The sequence below is a fragment of the Odocoileus virginianus genome, chromosome 32 (genome assembly GCF_023699985.2).
Source record: "Odocoileus virginianus isolate 20LAN1187 ecotype Illinois chromosome 32, Ovbor_1.2, whole genome shotgun sequence".
In the NCBI taxonomy this organism is placed as follows: Eukaryota; Metazoa; Chordata; class Mammalia; order Artiodactyla; family Cervidae; genus Odocoileus; species Odocoileus virginianus.
In genome coordinates, this window is record NC_069705.1 from 2285523 (window position 1) to 2301379 (window position 15857).

At 48.5% G+C, this 15857-nt stretch overlaps 1 protein-coding gene across 1 annotated transcript; it reads right to left on the reverse strand.

Annotated features, from left to right (window-relative positions):
• Positions 1-836: 836 nt before the first annotated feature.
• DKK4 (dickkopf WNT signaling pathway inhibitor 4) lies at positions 837-5101 on the reverse strand. Its single transcript, XM_020881390.2, has 4 exons — positions 4885-5101; positions 3557-3707; positions 2981-3133; positions 837-1473 (listed from the first exon to the last, which is right to left on the reverse strand). Exons 1-4 carry the CDS (start codon positions 4993-4995, stop codon positions 1223-1225), a joined length of 666 nt encoding a protein of 221 aa, XP_020737049.2. The 5' UTR covers positions 4996-5101; the 3' UTR covers positions 837-1222.
• Positions 5102-15857: the final 10756 nt, after the last annotated feature.

Consider the following 15857-nt stretch of genomic DNA (forward strand, 5'->3'; position numbering starts at 1 on the left):
GACGAGATGATAACAGATCTTAAATGGGGATTTTTATTTTCTCATTTCCTGCCCTTATGCTATAAACCACATCACCTCATTACTTTTCCTCCTATTTACTGATTATAAATTAGTCAGTTAAGGTGTACCCAGGGGCCAGCCTCTGGAAGAGGGTTCAGGCTTTTTTAGAGATTAGAGAACTTCATAAATTAAACTTTTTTCTTGGCTTGACCCATATTTGATTTTGTTATAAATACTTATAAACTAAAGAACAGGTGAGTGATTTATCTCTTAAATGAAATGTGTAGCAACTGATTATAATCCATTGGAAAGAACTTCCCTAATTAAGTTGTCCAGTTCAGTCACTCAGTCGTGTCTGACTTTTTGTGACTCTGCAGACTGCAGCACGCCAGGCCTCCCTGTCCATCACCATCTCCCGGAGCTTGCACAAACTCATGTCCATTAAGTTGGTGATGCCATCCAACCATCTCGTCTTCTGTCATCCCCTTCTCCTGCCCTCAATCTTTCCCAGCATCAGGGTCTTTTCCAATATTCACCCATTTGTATCAAATGTGACCATTTAAACTTCAAATAGACAAAGATTTCATTTTTTTCCCCTGTTTTCCTCCAGTGTAACTTTTGAGTACAGATGGTCAGACATTCCTTGAAAGCTCAAGCTTTGAAATACAGAAATTATAGGAATACAAAAATATGAAAAGTTCATAAATAGTAAGGCTATTGAAAACAAAATAATGGAAAAATGCTTTGAAACTTGCAATGGGTTATACCAATATAAGCTATTATCTTTTGAATCATATCTTTATTAACCAAGGTTTTGTTTCTGTAGCGAGAAGGCATTTCCCTTCCAAGAAATGAAGGGCTATAAACAATAGGGTTTTTAAGGAAAATATGTGGTCATTTTCCCTGGTAAGCTAATTTAACAACAGATATACTGTCACTCCGCCTCCCCGTCCAACTCCCGTCAGGTGTCAGAACTTCACCAGAAACTACTTAAAAGATTTATTTGAACTGACTGAATCACTAGATGAACTTAAATTTGTTCTAGAATCACGTTCACTTTTCTGCAGAAACAGACAAAAAGCCAAACTAGTTTCCATTCATCACAAGACAGCATCTCCAGCTTGGTCTATTTCACTTGCTACGAGATTGCATTTTAAGATGTGTAGATGGGAAGATGCGCAAGTGCACGCCTGAGACTTCTGCTGGGTCAGACCTGCAGCCCTTAGACTTTCTGGCACAGTCGCAACCGTGCGTGTTGCCGGTTTCGAGCCGCCTGACTGCGACACGCTAGCCCGGGCCCACAGTCACAGCGCTGGAAGATCTCCGGAGCCTGCGCAGGGTCTTTGCGACCCCTCCTAGAGCAGACCTGTCCCTCCAGTAGCACCGGTTTACAGATTTTGGTCCAAAAATGACGAGCACAGCAAAGTCCAGGCCCGCAGTCGAAAGTTCTGAGACAGCTTTCTCCCTCTTGTCCTGTAACAAGGTTGACACAGGCGTTAGTGATAAGCAGGTGGCTTGTGGGGGTGTGACTAGGGTGAGGCATCGCAAGGAGGATAAGCCGGCAGAGTAAGGCTGGAGCAGCATGCCCGGCTCCAAGGCTGAACCCAACTGTGAAACGGACATCTCAGCTCTGGCAGAAAATACTGCCTGAGAAAGTTGAGAGCAGGAGGAGAAGAGGGCGGCAGAAGATGAGATGGTTGGATGGCGTCACTGATTCAATGGACATGAAATTGGGCAAACTCCGGGAAATGGTGAGGGACAGGGAAGCCTGGCGTGCTGCAGTCCATGGGGTTGCAAAGAGGCAGACATGACTTGGTGACTGAACAACAACCAAGTTAAAACATCTATCACAGAAAGATGGGATTTCCTGTCTTGAGACATAAAGTATCACTCATCAGTGTTTTATTAAATGGGATGTGTACTGACCTGGTAAGAGACCACTGCTTACATGGGGACCAGTTAACCTAGACACCAACAAGAGCAGCCAGTTCACCTTCAAACATTCCAGCTGCTTTCTGTCAAAGATTGGATTTTAAGATTATAGTTGTGTAAAAAGCATTTTAGTGAAGTTTGTATTTTGTTTGAAAAGTTATTGCATCTGTGTTCATCTCTTTTATTTTGTATTTTTTTAAAAAACACATTTATTGGCTTATATTTGTATGTACGTATGTTTTTAAATTGGGGTATGTGTGTGTTAGTTGCTCAGTCATGTCCGACTCTTTGTGACCCCATGGACTGTAGCCCACCAGGCTCCTCTGTCCATGGGATTTTCCAGGCAAGTATACTGGAGTGGGTTGCCATTTCCTTCTCCAGGGGATCTTCCCAACCTAGGGAACAAACCCGGGTCTCCTGCATTGCAGTCGGATGCTTTACCGTCTGAGCTACTAGGGAAGCCCTTATTTTGTATTCTAAGGATTTAGTAAAGGAAGATTTCTATTTGTTAAATTATAGGCTGTAAAAACATGTGTACAGAAAATTTAAACAATTGAAAGTTTTCTTGCTCATCAGCCCATGATTATAGGTATTCCCGTCCTCTAGGCCTGTCAACTACCTATACTCCTCCCCACACAGTCTCTGCAGCCATTTATGGAAAAATTAGAAGCAGAACATGCTTCCTAGGTGTTTCTGGGGTGGAGAGGAATAAGCCAGTCTCAGCCTATCCTGAGGAGCCCAAGAGGAGAAATGTTTTTCTTTTTTAAAAACGTGTTATGTCATTGTTAAGTCACTAAGTCATGTCTTATACTCTTTGTGACCCCATGGACTGTAGCCCGCCAGGCTTCTCTGTCCATGGGATTTCCTAGGCAAGAATACTGGAGTGGGTTGCCATCTCCTACTCCAAGGGATCTTCCTGACCCAGGGATGAAACCCACCTTGCCTGCATTGGCAGGCAGATTCTTTACCACTGAGCCTACACAGACACACAGACACACAGACACACAGACACACACACACACACACACATTTAGAATGCTGCTCTTACCCTTACTGCCTTGTGACTTTTTAATATTTGGCTTCCTCTTGGGTTTGTTTTCCTGGATTGGGTGCTCGGTTGTTGCTTGTGTGTCTGCATCGTCTTGGTCATCCATCGCCCTCTCCAGTCCCGGGGCTGCCTCTTCCGCTGCAGTGCAGACATCTGAGACACGAGCGGGTGGGGTGAGAGGATGGGAACCACAGGCAGGCGCATCCTTAGACTGTCAGAGTTGGGCAGGCCCTCTGCCTTTGGTTTCTGGGTCTAGGCTTCTGGGACATGTGCACTAAATATTTATATCTCACATAAGGCAAAGAAGGGGGTTAAGTAATTGAGTCAAAGCGGAAACAGTGATTCCAACTGGTACCCTTCCTTTAAAATCATCTCCAAGTTGCTGGCAAGAGTTGTTGCCAGGAAAGGAACTATTTTGCTGCATCGAGAAAAAGCAGCTAGGGAGAGTCGCTTCAAGAATGACTCCAGGGAGCCTTTAGAGAGTGCCTGTCGTGGGCCATCATGGTCTAAGAGACCCAGGTGCTGTCTCCGCCTCGTCGGAGCACGGCAGTCCTGGCAAGCTCCAGGCCGACTCACCGTTCACGCAGAGCGTCCCGGGGCAGCACATGGCAGCACGCTGGCACCGCCTCTGTGGTCCACGACAGGTGGCACAGAACGGTTTCTCATCCCGAGGTTTGAGGCAGAATTTTCTAGTACTGCAGTCGTTGTCAGACACGCACTGTGAACCCTGTGAAGGGACATTTGTTCACAGGGCTAAAGAATCCAGCGAGATGTAAGCAGACTTTTTACTGCAGGCAGGAGGTGGAGGAGGCCGAATGCTGAGGCCCTTGAAACGTTGCGGCAAGCCTCTAGCAGCATCTTCATTTTTTTCCACTAGAGTTGGTTTTCTCCCACAAAGGGGAGAGCGAATCATCAACAAAGAGACCTATGTGCTGCAGAGGTTATTCGTGTTTGAGAAATTGTCCTGCTTTTAAACCCAGAATTTAATTTTTATGCTTTGTGAAAATGGAAGAAAATGTTCTCCCATGTGTCTTAGAGATGGTTATGAGATTAAAATTTATTTATTTATTTATTTATCTGGCTGCACCAGGACTTAGTTGCAGCAATGGGATCTAGTTCCCTGATCAGGGATCAAACCCAGGCCCCCTGCATTGGGAGTGCAGAGTCCCAGCCACTGGACCACCAGGGAAGTCCCCGATTATGAGATTCTTGCTGTGTGGATAGAAGCCCTGGACACTGTGCTATAGTCTAATGAGATGGAAGCCTGGTGTTTGTGACAGCTCTATATCTATCTGACCTTTTGACTCCACCGGTCACCGTTCGCCAAGGAGCCCTCGGGGGACCTCACCCTAGTCACTTGATTCTTAGGGATGCCTCATTTGCAGAGTAACAGATTCCAAAGACCAAGTTTTCTCATCTACAAGTGATGCTTTTTCAAATAGACATGAAAATTTCCTATAAAACTGTTCTGTGAAGTGAGAGGGTGACAAGCCCGTGCTCCTTGACACCTAGCACTGAGCTAATAACTCCCATATTCCCTGACTGTGTGGCCTGAGTTAAATCCCTCAGCATCTCTGAGTTGCATTTTCACATTAGGAGGTGTGACAACTATCTCAAGCTCTAAGGAAGCGAGGTATTATGTATCAGAGGCCTGGCACGTGGCACAGCCTTCTCGTTCTCTTCCTCTCTGATTTGTAGGCGAATTGAGAGCTTAGAGCCCTGAAAGCCACTTGGCTTCTTGGGTGAGTTAATGCTAAGGCAACCGGATTCTCCCAGGAGGCCTTCAATCCAGCTCACTGCCTTTCCAGCTCCCTGGCTAGTCTAGATGAACCATTTCAGGCCCCGATCTGAGTGATGCTTCACACAAACCCAGCACCCAGCCCTCCTCCCTTGCAGGCTGTTACCTTCTGGGCCCCTTGTGCATCAGCAGAGCTCTTGATGTTGTTGAAATCCAGAACTAGGGCTCCCAGGGGGGTGCACAGCCAGCCGAGCCCCAGCAGGACCACCACCACCATCCTCGACCTTCTCAGCCCTCCCCGCGTCCTCCTCGAAGCTGAGCAGCTCTGCACCCGCAGTGGAGCTTTGGCCGAGGTGGAAACTCAGCAAGTCGCCGGGAGCTGCTTTTTCTGAAAGAGAAGGGAGGAAGGTGTGTGAAATGCGATAAGCGAGGTCTGATCAGCGGGTTCCCTCTTGAACAATTTATAGACGCGTCCCCTCCTTTCTCCCTGCTCCCTCCTTCTCCATTTCCTTCCTTCTTACCCCACACAGGCTAGAACAAATCCCTGCAAATCTGTTTGATCAATGGTTCAAAACAAGGACTCGATGAAGGGGGGAGCGGAGACAGGGCTGCAGCCGCTGCCCCTCCAGGGGTTGAATCCCTCTTAATTACTGCCTATCAAAGTCAGTTCAAAGGGCCAGCAGAAGAGCAGGATGTCTGTATCAAAGGCAAACTCTGATAATCACCTGCATTTCCTACCTTCCATAATCCTGGGGGGGAGGAGGGAGTCCGCTCTAAGATCTGTTTTCACAGCTAATTGTGCTCCCAAGAAAGAATGGCTCCTATTAGCCAATGTGCTATGCGGGATGCCAAAAACTAATGAGTTACAAACGTACTGAGACATTTTAAACTATGCTCAGGTGGTGAAGACTATGCCCAGGTAGAAACAAGGGATGATGCCTCTGATTAGCTCTGGCATGCAGATGTAAAGAGCCCAACAGCTTAAGAGCTGTGAATGGAACAGCACCTGTTTGGGCTAAATGTCAATTGGAAAATAATTCTCCTTAAGATGAAAACGGAACTGTTAGAAGTTAGGATTATTTAATTAGGAAATAATGAGATTTATAAAAATTGTCCTTTTAATGTTAGAGAGGAGCCCAGAGAGGCAATTGTATATACAGATTTACACAACTTAATAGGAAGTTTGGGTGCATTTTATTGAGCGATGGATTTAACTTGTGTTGTATGATGGTGAATTGACTGAAGCAGAACAGTCTCCAATATAGCAGATTTCAGAGGGAATTTCATGCATTTTCAATTTTCCTAATTGAAATTTTTAGAACTTCTGCTTCATCCCCATTTGTCTGATTTTTTTTCCCCCAGTCAGCCTGTTACCTGTCAAATAATTTAGACATGAACTTATCTCCCTGGTAGCTCAGACAGTGAAGAATCCACCTGCAGTGCAGGAGACCCGGGTTCAACCCCTGGGTCAGGAAGATCCCCTGGAGAAGGGAACGGTGATCTACCCCAGTATTCTTGCCTGGAGGATTTCATGGACCGAGTAGCCTGGCGGGCTATAGTCCATGGGGTTGCAAAGAGCTAGACATGACTGAGTGACCAACACATTGTCACGGCCTAAGTACTATAAGGGTAGAAGAGTCTGAATCGGGATCGAAAAATCCCTTCCCTGCTGACTTTGTTCTCAGGGCAAATTCATCCCAGTACCTGGGATGTAAGGGGCCCCTTAAAATCTAATGAAACACACACAAAAAAATCTAACGACGCTTTTTTTCTATGCCATCAATGTCATTCTTAGTATCACTGGGTCTTCTTCCAGAACCAGCTGACCTCAGTTGTCGAGATGAACCTGGATATCCCGTGCCAGGGGACCATTCTCAGCCTCAAAGTCTCCCAGTGCCCTGGCGGCTGGGACAGGTGACCTGAGGCTCCGTTACTTGGCTCTCTTCGTGGAGTTGGGATGTCTGCCTCCATCGTGTGGTGTGAGGAGCTATTTCTTCTGCACGTACTACTTTTTTCACGTAAACCAACATCAAACACCCTTTGATAGTAGGATATGCCTGGTGACTAGGTGTGTTACAGAATTTATTTTGAAGTTGGACAATTATGACCAGAGATAAAGGAGAAAGCCCCAGGGTTTGTTCCTTGCTGGATTTCTCTGCTTCCTGTTGCCTAACTGAAGAGAGAATATTAGGGCAGCGGAGGCCTCTGGCAAAACACACAGACAAAAAGCACTGGCGCAAACGTTCACTGAGTACTTAGCACTGAGTACATAGCAGCACGTATGACTAGGTGTTGGGAATAAAGGATAAAAATGGTCCTTGCCCCTGAGGAGTTAGTGTCCAGAAGACATATGTGTAGAGATAATTTATATATATTATGACAAGCGATAACATAAAGGCAGAAATGTGGGGCTGGAGGATCACAGAGGAGGTCGTGATTAGACCTTCTGGAGGAGGGATTATTTAAGCTGGGTTTTGTGGGTTGAGTAGGAGTTCCCTAGGTTAAGGAGCAGGGGATGATCTCGCCCCAGGCGCAGACGGTGAAGTGTGTACAGAGGCAGGGAGGCACATTTCCGTTCTAGAGAGTCTGTGTGACTGGGGTGGATGGTGGAGAGCCCAGAGAAGGCTAGACTGTGAAGAACTGACAACAGGCAAAGGGAACCGGACGTTATTTCATATGCAGGGGAAAGTCACTGGGGATATCTGAACTTGAGAACATTAGGATCTAATTTAAAAGACTTTTTAGGAGCGCAGTGCTGTGGCAGTGTGGAGCCGGGGTTACAGTGGGGTGAAAGTGAATGCGGGGCCAATGAAGAGGAGGTGGAGGAGGAGGAAGAGGAAGGCCCGTGTGAGGGAGTGACTCACTGACAGTGAGGACCGCCAAGGATGGGGTTCTGCACTTGGATCTCCATCGTCTGATAAGAGGGCTGGGCAGGAGTGAAACAGAGGAGTTCAGGTCACCCTGACACTTCTGATGCTGTGCACAGGTGGACGGTTATGGCTTCCCAGATGGCGCTAGGGGTAAAGAAGCCACCTGCCAATGCAGGAGACCTAAGAGAAGTGGGTTCCATCCCTGGGTGGGGAAGATCCCCTGGAAAAGGGCATGGCAACCCACTCCAGTAATCTTGCCTGGAGAATCTCACGGTCAGGGGAGCCTGGGGGGCTACAGTCCATGGGGTCGCAAAGAGTCAGACACAACTGAGCAATTAAGCACACGCACGGATGGTTATGCCCTGTAGACGGAAGTCAGGATGGAAAGCAGCTTGGGGCAGTGGGACAGGGGCCAGGAGCACCGTGACCCAAGTCGTCAGGCCTTTGCTGGGTATCTAACGTGAAGACAGAAGATTAGCCCCTGTGTCCTCCGGGAGCGACGCTCCCACAGATGAGAGGAAGTGAGGATTCAGACACACCAGACACAGGAGGCTGCAAACGGGCAACAAGACTGAAAAGCAGGCTTCTCCTCTCTGTCTCTGTCCGACTTTCTCTCAGCCGTGCAAGACTGAGAGCTTCAGAGTCAGCTGGACCTGACTGGAGCACCACATGGGCCTTCCCCGTAGCCCCTGACTCCCGGAGGCATCCCTCTGCCCACCATCGTGTTTATAAAACTCTAGCGTGGTTGGACACTGGTTTGTCTCTACGAGAGACAAAGGCATCATCTTTGTATCCTCATGCTTTGAGGGCCTGGCGCACAATAGATGCTCCATACATTGTTTTCTGTGATGGAAGACTGCATAAATAAATGGATTTATTGTGACTTTGTGACTTTGAACAAGAGACTCCACCTTCTGGGCTGCATCTCTGCAACTGTAAAGTGGGTATGACTCCCCAGAAAGCCTATATTCTGAGGGTTCAAAGTGTGACTTTGTGTAGAGGGCCTGGTGCTCATACGCTCTATCCCAGGCCAGACCCTTCCATCCTCATGTAAACCTCAGGACTTAGCACAACATGTGGGCCTTCCATGAAGGCGCTCAGCGGAAGTCTGTATAATCCAGTGGTTGTTGTTCACTAGTTCAGTCGTGTCCGACTCTTTGCGACCCCACGGACTGCAGCACACCAGGCTTCCCCATCCCTCACCATCTCCCAGAGCTTGCCCAAGTTCATGTCCATTGAATCGGTGATGCCATTCAACCATCTCATCCTCTGTCACCCTCTTCTCCTTCTGCCTTCAATGTAATCCTATGAACCAAAGAAAAATACCCTTCCCCCCGAAAAATTGTCTGTTATTTCTAGGTCTCCCAAAAGCCAGAGCGACTTTGAGGACATAAGTACTAGAGTGTCCCTGGAAGATGACCTGGGGTATTTCCAGATCTGCCAGAGGCTGCTTGTGGCTAACAAGCAGGGTTCCTCAGCCAGGATGCCCAGTGACTGCGCTCACCGCCCTGAGGCTGATCTCAGTCCTGGTGGATTAGAGATGATGGAGCAGTGGGAAGTGGATGCCAGGGAGGAGCAGAGGGGAGAGGAAGGCTTTAGGAGTGTTTCTGCTGAAAAGGAATTGATGCTTTTGAACTGTGGTCCTGGAGAAGATTCATGAGATTCCCTTGGACTGAAAGGAGATCCAACCAGTCCATCCTAAAGGAAATCAGTCCTGAATATTCATTGGAAGGACTGATGCTGAAGCTGAAGCTCCATTACTTTGGCCACCTGATGGCAAAAGTTGACTCTTTGGAAAAGACCCTGATGCTGGGAAAGATTGAAGGCAGGAGGAGAAGGGGACAACAGAGGATGAGATGGTTGGATGGCATCACTGACTCGATGGACATGAGTTTGTGTAAACTCCGGGAGACGGTGAAGGACAGAGGAGCCTGGTGTGCTGCGGTCCATGGGGTTGCAAAGAGTCAGACAAGACTAAGCAATTGAACAGCACAGTAGCTCAGGGCCCCTGAGTCCCCAGACGCAGACGAGAGCACTGCAGAACCCACTCCCCATGCTGGGAGCCTGGCCCCTCACGTGAGGACGCCCTCACATGCTCTCCTGCCCCTGGACGCCCCTGGCAAGGACTGTGGGGCCAACAGACAACCCGAGCTGGTCCTCCTCATGCCTCAGGGAGCTCCTGGCTCAAAGGAACAGCGGAATCAGGGAGTATCGACTGAGCTCAGAGGAAATGAAAATTCTCGAGAAGAAATTCCACCCCCCACCTCGATTCAGCAAGGAGGGAGATGCCCCCACTACGGGTGATTCCCAGCCCAGGAAGGGGGGTGCGGGCTGGTGTATAAGAGCTGACACCTGCATCCTCCGGTGACAGTTGTTGCAGTTCGCGTCAAAGACAGCACCGTGATTTATATTCACTTCGGAAAGCAAAGTTTTATTTGTTATGGCTCCTGTGTCAAAACCAGTTTGATTTCCATACCTTTTGCTTCTCTTAAAAGAAAATCAAAGGAACCGAAGTGAGCAGGCCTTTGGCAGAATCTCACAGGAAATGTTCAATAAGTGAAAGATGAGAGGGGCAGGTTGATGAGGGGAGACGAAATCGCAGGATCTGTGTAATCACTGCAGTGGTGTACACACAGGTCAGGAGGGGACTGCCGAGGGACCGGGTTTACCAGATGTCTTGCCCCTTTGGGTGGTTCTACTTCAGGAAATGGCCTGGATGCAGCCAGGAAGATGGGGTCTAACCCATCACCAATCTTGGGGACTTGGCTGGGTCACGGGCCTCTCAGCCTCAGCTCCTTGTGGCCTGGAGGAGCCCTCCAGGCCAGGTTTCTGGGAATTTGCAGGTAGATGATGGGGGTGGTGACTGCGATGTTGCACGCCCCGGGGGCACCACTTGGACTCGGACCGGTGTCTATGTGCGTGGCCCCCCCTTCTAGTTGTGCAGTTACACAGTGTTGGGACCTCCCTTGCCTGCAGCAGCAGCCTCAGCCCTCCTGGCCCCACAGCAGACGTGTAGCGAGAACAGCACCAGGGGTCCCTAGCTTGCTTAATCGAGCTTGTGCTCTGCCTTCTTTGGGCTGAAAAAAAATCCGATGATGCTGAGTGTGACATGTGAATCCTAACTGCCTTGTCTGCCCTACCCCATTCCTGGGCACACACCATACTTCTCTGTAATGAAAATCCCACGGACCAGGTGCTTGCATTCAAGCTGAGGTCTGAGGTCAGAGTCCCCATGTGCTCAGGTTCCCTGTCACCTTCTCCACACATGTGGAGGCGGGGGCAAGGAGCTCTGCGGGCGCTCTTGCACGCAGGGGCTCTTGCACTCGGGGACTGATCCCATTCACAAGGGCCCCACCTCCAGACCAAGTGCCTCTGGAGGTTCCCATGTCCAACACCATCACCCTGGGAGTTAGGATAGCAACACATGAATTTGGGCACACAAGCGAACGTTCAGACCACAGCATCACTCTTCCTCCTCTGCATCCTGTAACCCCAGACACGCTCGTGTTACACAAGACACGGGCATGGGGGTAGTGAGAGCACATGCTCCTGTGAAAAGGCAAGGAAAGATGTTTAAAAAGCTGCCCGGTCTCAACACACAGCAGCTGGAAACAGCATCGCTCGTCTTCGGTCAGGGCAGGAGTCAGGGAGCTGGGACGAGGCCTTGGCACTCAGCTGACTCAGGGAACTGATGGCCTTTGGCTGATGCTGCTGAGGGTCCCAGCTGCCTGCACTCATCAGTGTAGGAGACTCGGGTGGTTTCCTTTTCAACTGAATTACACTCATATTCTAGAGTGGAATACAAGGTCCTTTCAGCCTCTTTGTTTTAACGAGGCCTTTCTGTACAGACCACTTTGCTTTATTCTCACTGTTGCTGTTTACTTTGCTAAGTAGTTTTCAACTCTTTGCAATCCCATGGACTGTGCCCTGCCGGGCTCCTCTGTCCATGGGAGTCTCCAGGCAAGAATACTGGAGTGGGTTGCCATTTCCTTCTCCAGGGCATCTTCCCAACCCAGGGATCAAACCAAAGTGTTCTGCTAGGCAGACAGATTGTTTGCTACTGAACCAGCTGGGAAGTCCTTTATTCACTGTACTGGCTATAATTTAACAGTAAATACACTGTGGGGAGGAGGACAGAAACCTAAGGAACTGAGTGGAGACCAACTTCCATTCTTCTTTTCGGCTTGCCTTCTTCTACACCCTTATCCCTCATGGTTTCATCATTTGAGTCTTTCTCCTCCTCGCTCTTCACCCTCTCAGTCACATCCTGCACCCCTGTAACTCACCCGCTTACTCCTCCTCTTCTCCCCTTGTGCCGTCAGAGCCTGGTGGCACCTTGGCCTGATGACCAGCCCTCCAGGCCAAGGAGCGGCCTCCACCGTGCAGGGTGGGGCTGGGGGTGTGTGACCCGTGCAGGGTCTATCTGTGGCATCTGTGAGCAGGAGGCCAGAGGGTTGTGGAGGGAGAGCGTGGAACCAAGCCATGCACCCACCGTGTGTATGACTTTGCAGGACAGAGAGTGGACCTGAGCAGCGGTCCACACACCCCATTGCCTGTTTCAGGGAAGGAGCATGAAAAGGAGAATCCAACCGGCCTGTAGGCGAGATGGGGTCTACACCCTAACTGGAATCTGATTGTTTTTCTCAAAGGTAGTGGGTGAATCCCACATTAGGAGACCCCAGACCTGCCTGGAGTCCCAGTTCTAAAGACGCAAATTTTTAAAAATTACCAGCGGTGGTGACTACAGTTAACAGTTCTGTGCCATAAACTGGCAAGTTCTGTAAAAGCAGAGCTTCGGTGCTCTCACCATAGTAACGAAATGATAATTATGTGGGGGTAAAAGGACTCCTTCCTTAACCTGCATGTGTCAAACCATCACACTGTACCCCTGAGACTTACGTAGTGTTTCATGTTAATTACATCTCAATAAAGCTGTCCGGAGCTCTGCACAGAGTCCCCACTGCAGGGGAGAGGCTGTGGGCCTTGACGCTCCCTGGGTGCTCTCCAGGGGTCCCAAGGAGTGGAATCCCGTCCCAGGGTCCCTCTGCACCCCTTCAGGGTGAGTCTGCATCTGGCTTCTCTATCGTCCTGGGAGTTGTGTTGTATGTGACTTGCTGGGTGTGATCTGTCTCCTGCCTGGGGTGAACCCTGGGTGTGGTCCAAGCCTCCTCAGAACTTTGACCACAGAAAGCCATGTGGTGGGGCCCCTTGGGCGGGCCTCATCCAGATGGTTTATTTCTGGGGAATCTCCATTTTAAAGAGGAAGACACTGAGGCTCAGAGAAGTCAGGTAACTTGCCCAAGGTCACACAGCTAGTGAGTTGAAGACCTCGGATTTAACACAAGAGTTCTGGTTCCAAAGTTTATTCCTTCCTGCATACCACACTCCACAGTTCACTACCTGAAGACCATTCTCCAAAACATCAAATTCCCTGAAACACAGCTATGTATTCACCAAAGGGACACTGCTTCTTCCTGTTTTCAGGTTACATAGGACTATGTCACCCTCCTTTTTCTTAACGTATCCTTTGTGTAAAGTGATCATAGTGCTTTACTAGCAAGTGGTTAAGATGAGCTAATTTCCAGGTTGTGTCAGCCAGGCTGTACCCTAATCCACAAGTGGAATGTTGACAAAATTGGTTTCCTCATAAAAACAATTTTGTAAATATTCCCTGCCCTTTTGACATTCAGCTTGGACTCTAACTTGGGTAGGGAAGCCCCATAACTGTATTCACAATTGTATGGAGAGCTTGGATGAGGCTCTGGGGGCAAAGGGAGGGCTGGGCTCATCACCCTGACTACTACCTGCAGCACTCACCTGCAGGGTCAATGTTTCTTTACCTCATTTCCTTGTGCCCTCTTGTGGCCAAGAGTGACGTGCAGTGCGTGTCCAGAAGGCCCAACGTGAATTCCAGGGACTGATCCCAGCTGCAGTTCCCAGTTTTGGGTGGAAATTCCCCAGGGCACAGCACTCCCCTTCTTATGAACCTAGGTATTTCCCCACCTTATGAAAGTCAGTTTAACTTTTCTAATTATAACACAAACACATTTCCAAATTTTAGAAATTTTGGAAAATACAGAAAAGTGTGAAGAAAATAAAAATCACGTATACTCTGACCCAGCAGAGAGAGTCACTGTCAGATTTTGGAAACATTTTCCCAGCATTGCTTCTATGCACATACACACACACACACACAAATACACAGCATCTATTTAGTTAATATATAATGTATGTATCATCAATCTATCACCAGTCCAGAGTTAAGCCATTACCAATGTCCATGTCTATGGGGCTTCCCTGGTGGCTCAGATGGTAGAGAAACCACCTGCAGTGAAGGAGACCTTGCTTTTTCTTTAAGTAAAATTGTCACACATGCATACACACACATACACACACACACGGAGTTACACTGTACTTAAACTTTTGTTCCCCTAACTCCACTTTTTTAAACTGGGCCTTTCCCTAAGATTATCAGATATTATCAGAACACATGGTTGAACCATATCCCAAAATATGGGTGTATTACAATTTAATGAATCCTCTAAATGTCGGTCATTCGATTCAGTTCAGTTCAGTTCAGTCGCTCAGTCATGTCCAACTCTTTGCGACCCCATGGACTACAGAACGCCAGGCTTCCCTGTCCATCACCAACTCCTGGAGCTTTCTCAAACTCATGGCCATTGAGTCGGTGATGCCATCCAACCATCTCATCCTCTGTTGTCCCCTTCTCCTCCTGCCTTCAGTCTTTCCCAGCATCAGGGTCTTTCCAAATGAGTCAGCTCGTCGCATCAGGTGGCCAAAGTATTGGAGCTTCAGCTTCAGCATCAGTCCTTCCAATGAATATTCAGGACTGATTTCCTTTAGGATGGACTGGTTGGATCTCCTTGAAGTCCAAGGGACTCTTAAGTCTTCTCCAACACCACAGTTCAATAGCATCAATTGGTTTTTAATTTCCTGCTGCTGTAATTAATTCAAGCTACTCAAGATGAACCTTTGCACAAGTCTATTGCCTTGAGGCAAGTTGTCAGACCTGGAGTTTAAGGGTACCACATACACCCTAAATATATAACAACATAGTCTTGGATCTCTGTCCCTCTGCCCTGGAAGCCATTCCCCTCGTTCACCTGACACATCCCTGACACAGTGAGGGGCTTACACCTCTGGGGCCCTGAGATCTGCTGCCCCCTAGAGGAGGCTCACGGACAGGGCTAGTATCTCCTCTTCAAAGATGCCAAGGATTCGAAGAACTGACTCATTGGAAAAGACCTTGATGCTGAGAAAGATTGAAGGTGGGAGGAGAAGGGGATGACAGAGGATGAGATGGTTGGATGGGCTCATCGACGCAATGGACATGAGTTTGAGCAAGCTCTGGGCGTTGGTGATGGACAGGGAAGCCTGGCATGCTGCAGTCCATGGGGTCACAAAGAGTTGGACACGACTGAGCGACTGAACTGAATTGAAAACAAGTGGGCCCCTTTTCTTCAAAGAAACAGAATTAAATAACATTGCTGGCTTCAGAATCTTAATTTTCCTTACACTTAGGGCAATTGAGATACCAAATCTTCACTGTAGGCTTTCTGTTCTCCGTTTTTTGTTCTTTTTCAGGGGTGGGAGCTGGGGGAGTAAAACTATACTAACCCTTTGAGATTTTCTCTCACAAAGGTAACAAAGGCAGACAGGGCGGGTTATCTTGACTAGAGCAGGTGACCTGGGTTGGAAACCTGCTCACCAGGGCCTCTGGACACACACAGCACAGATGCTTCCGGGTTTGTGCTCGCCCATCAGTTCTGAGCATGGTGCCCTGTACGCAGTAAGCACTCAGCAAATGTTCCACAAAAGAAGGCATCTAAAGCACCTTCCCTGCCCTAAAATTCTGGTTCTAGACATTTTATAGGAAAAGAATGCCAGGTGATTAGGATTTGGACTGAGAAAGTCCTTTCTATGCCTCCCAAGATTCAGAACCCAGTGTGGGTGGGCAGGGTGTGAGAACTAACTGTAGTCTGGAGGTGGCTGAGGCCAGAGGTTTGATGTGAATGTTGAGAGCAACTGTGGATCCTGCTAAGCCAGCAGGGTCAGAGCGATGGGAAACAAAGGAATGATTCCCTCTGCAGCTGTTGTTTTCCGGAACGATTTCTTTTACCGCCTTCCTGCATTTTGGGAGAGAGGGGAGGTCCTCTGTGTGTGACCTGGGACTGGTGTTATCAGGTCCCTTCAGAAGGAAAGACTTTGGATGAAGAAGCCCAAGGAACGAATGTTGCCAACTTTCCAT

What these genes read in the sequence shown, in the direction of transcription:
- DKK4 (XM_020881390.2), bottom strand. Translation starts at nt 4,995, where the DNA reads ATGGTGGTGGTGGTCCTGCTGGGGCTCGGCTGGCTGTGCACCCCCCTG. An exon ending in CGGGACGCTCTGCGTGAACG is followed by an intron (nt 3,134 to 3,556) that starts GTGAGTCGGCCT and finishes CTCGTGTCTCAG; the next exon opens with ATGTCTGCACTGCAGCGGAA. An exon ending in AAAGTCACAAGGCAGTAAGG is followed by an intron (nt 1,474 to 2,980) that starts GTAAGAGCAGCA and finishes ACCTTGTTACAG; the next exon opens with GACAAGAGGGAGAAAGCTGT.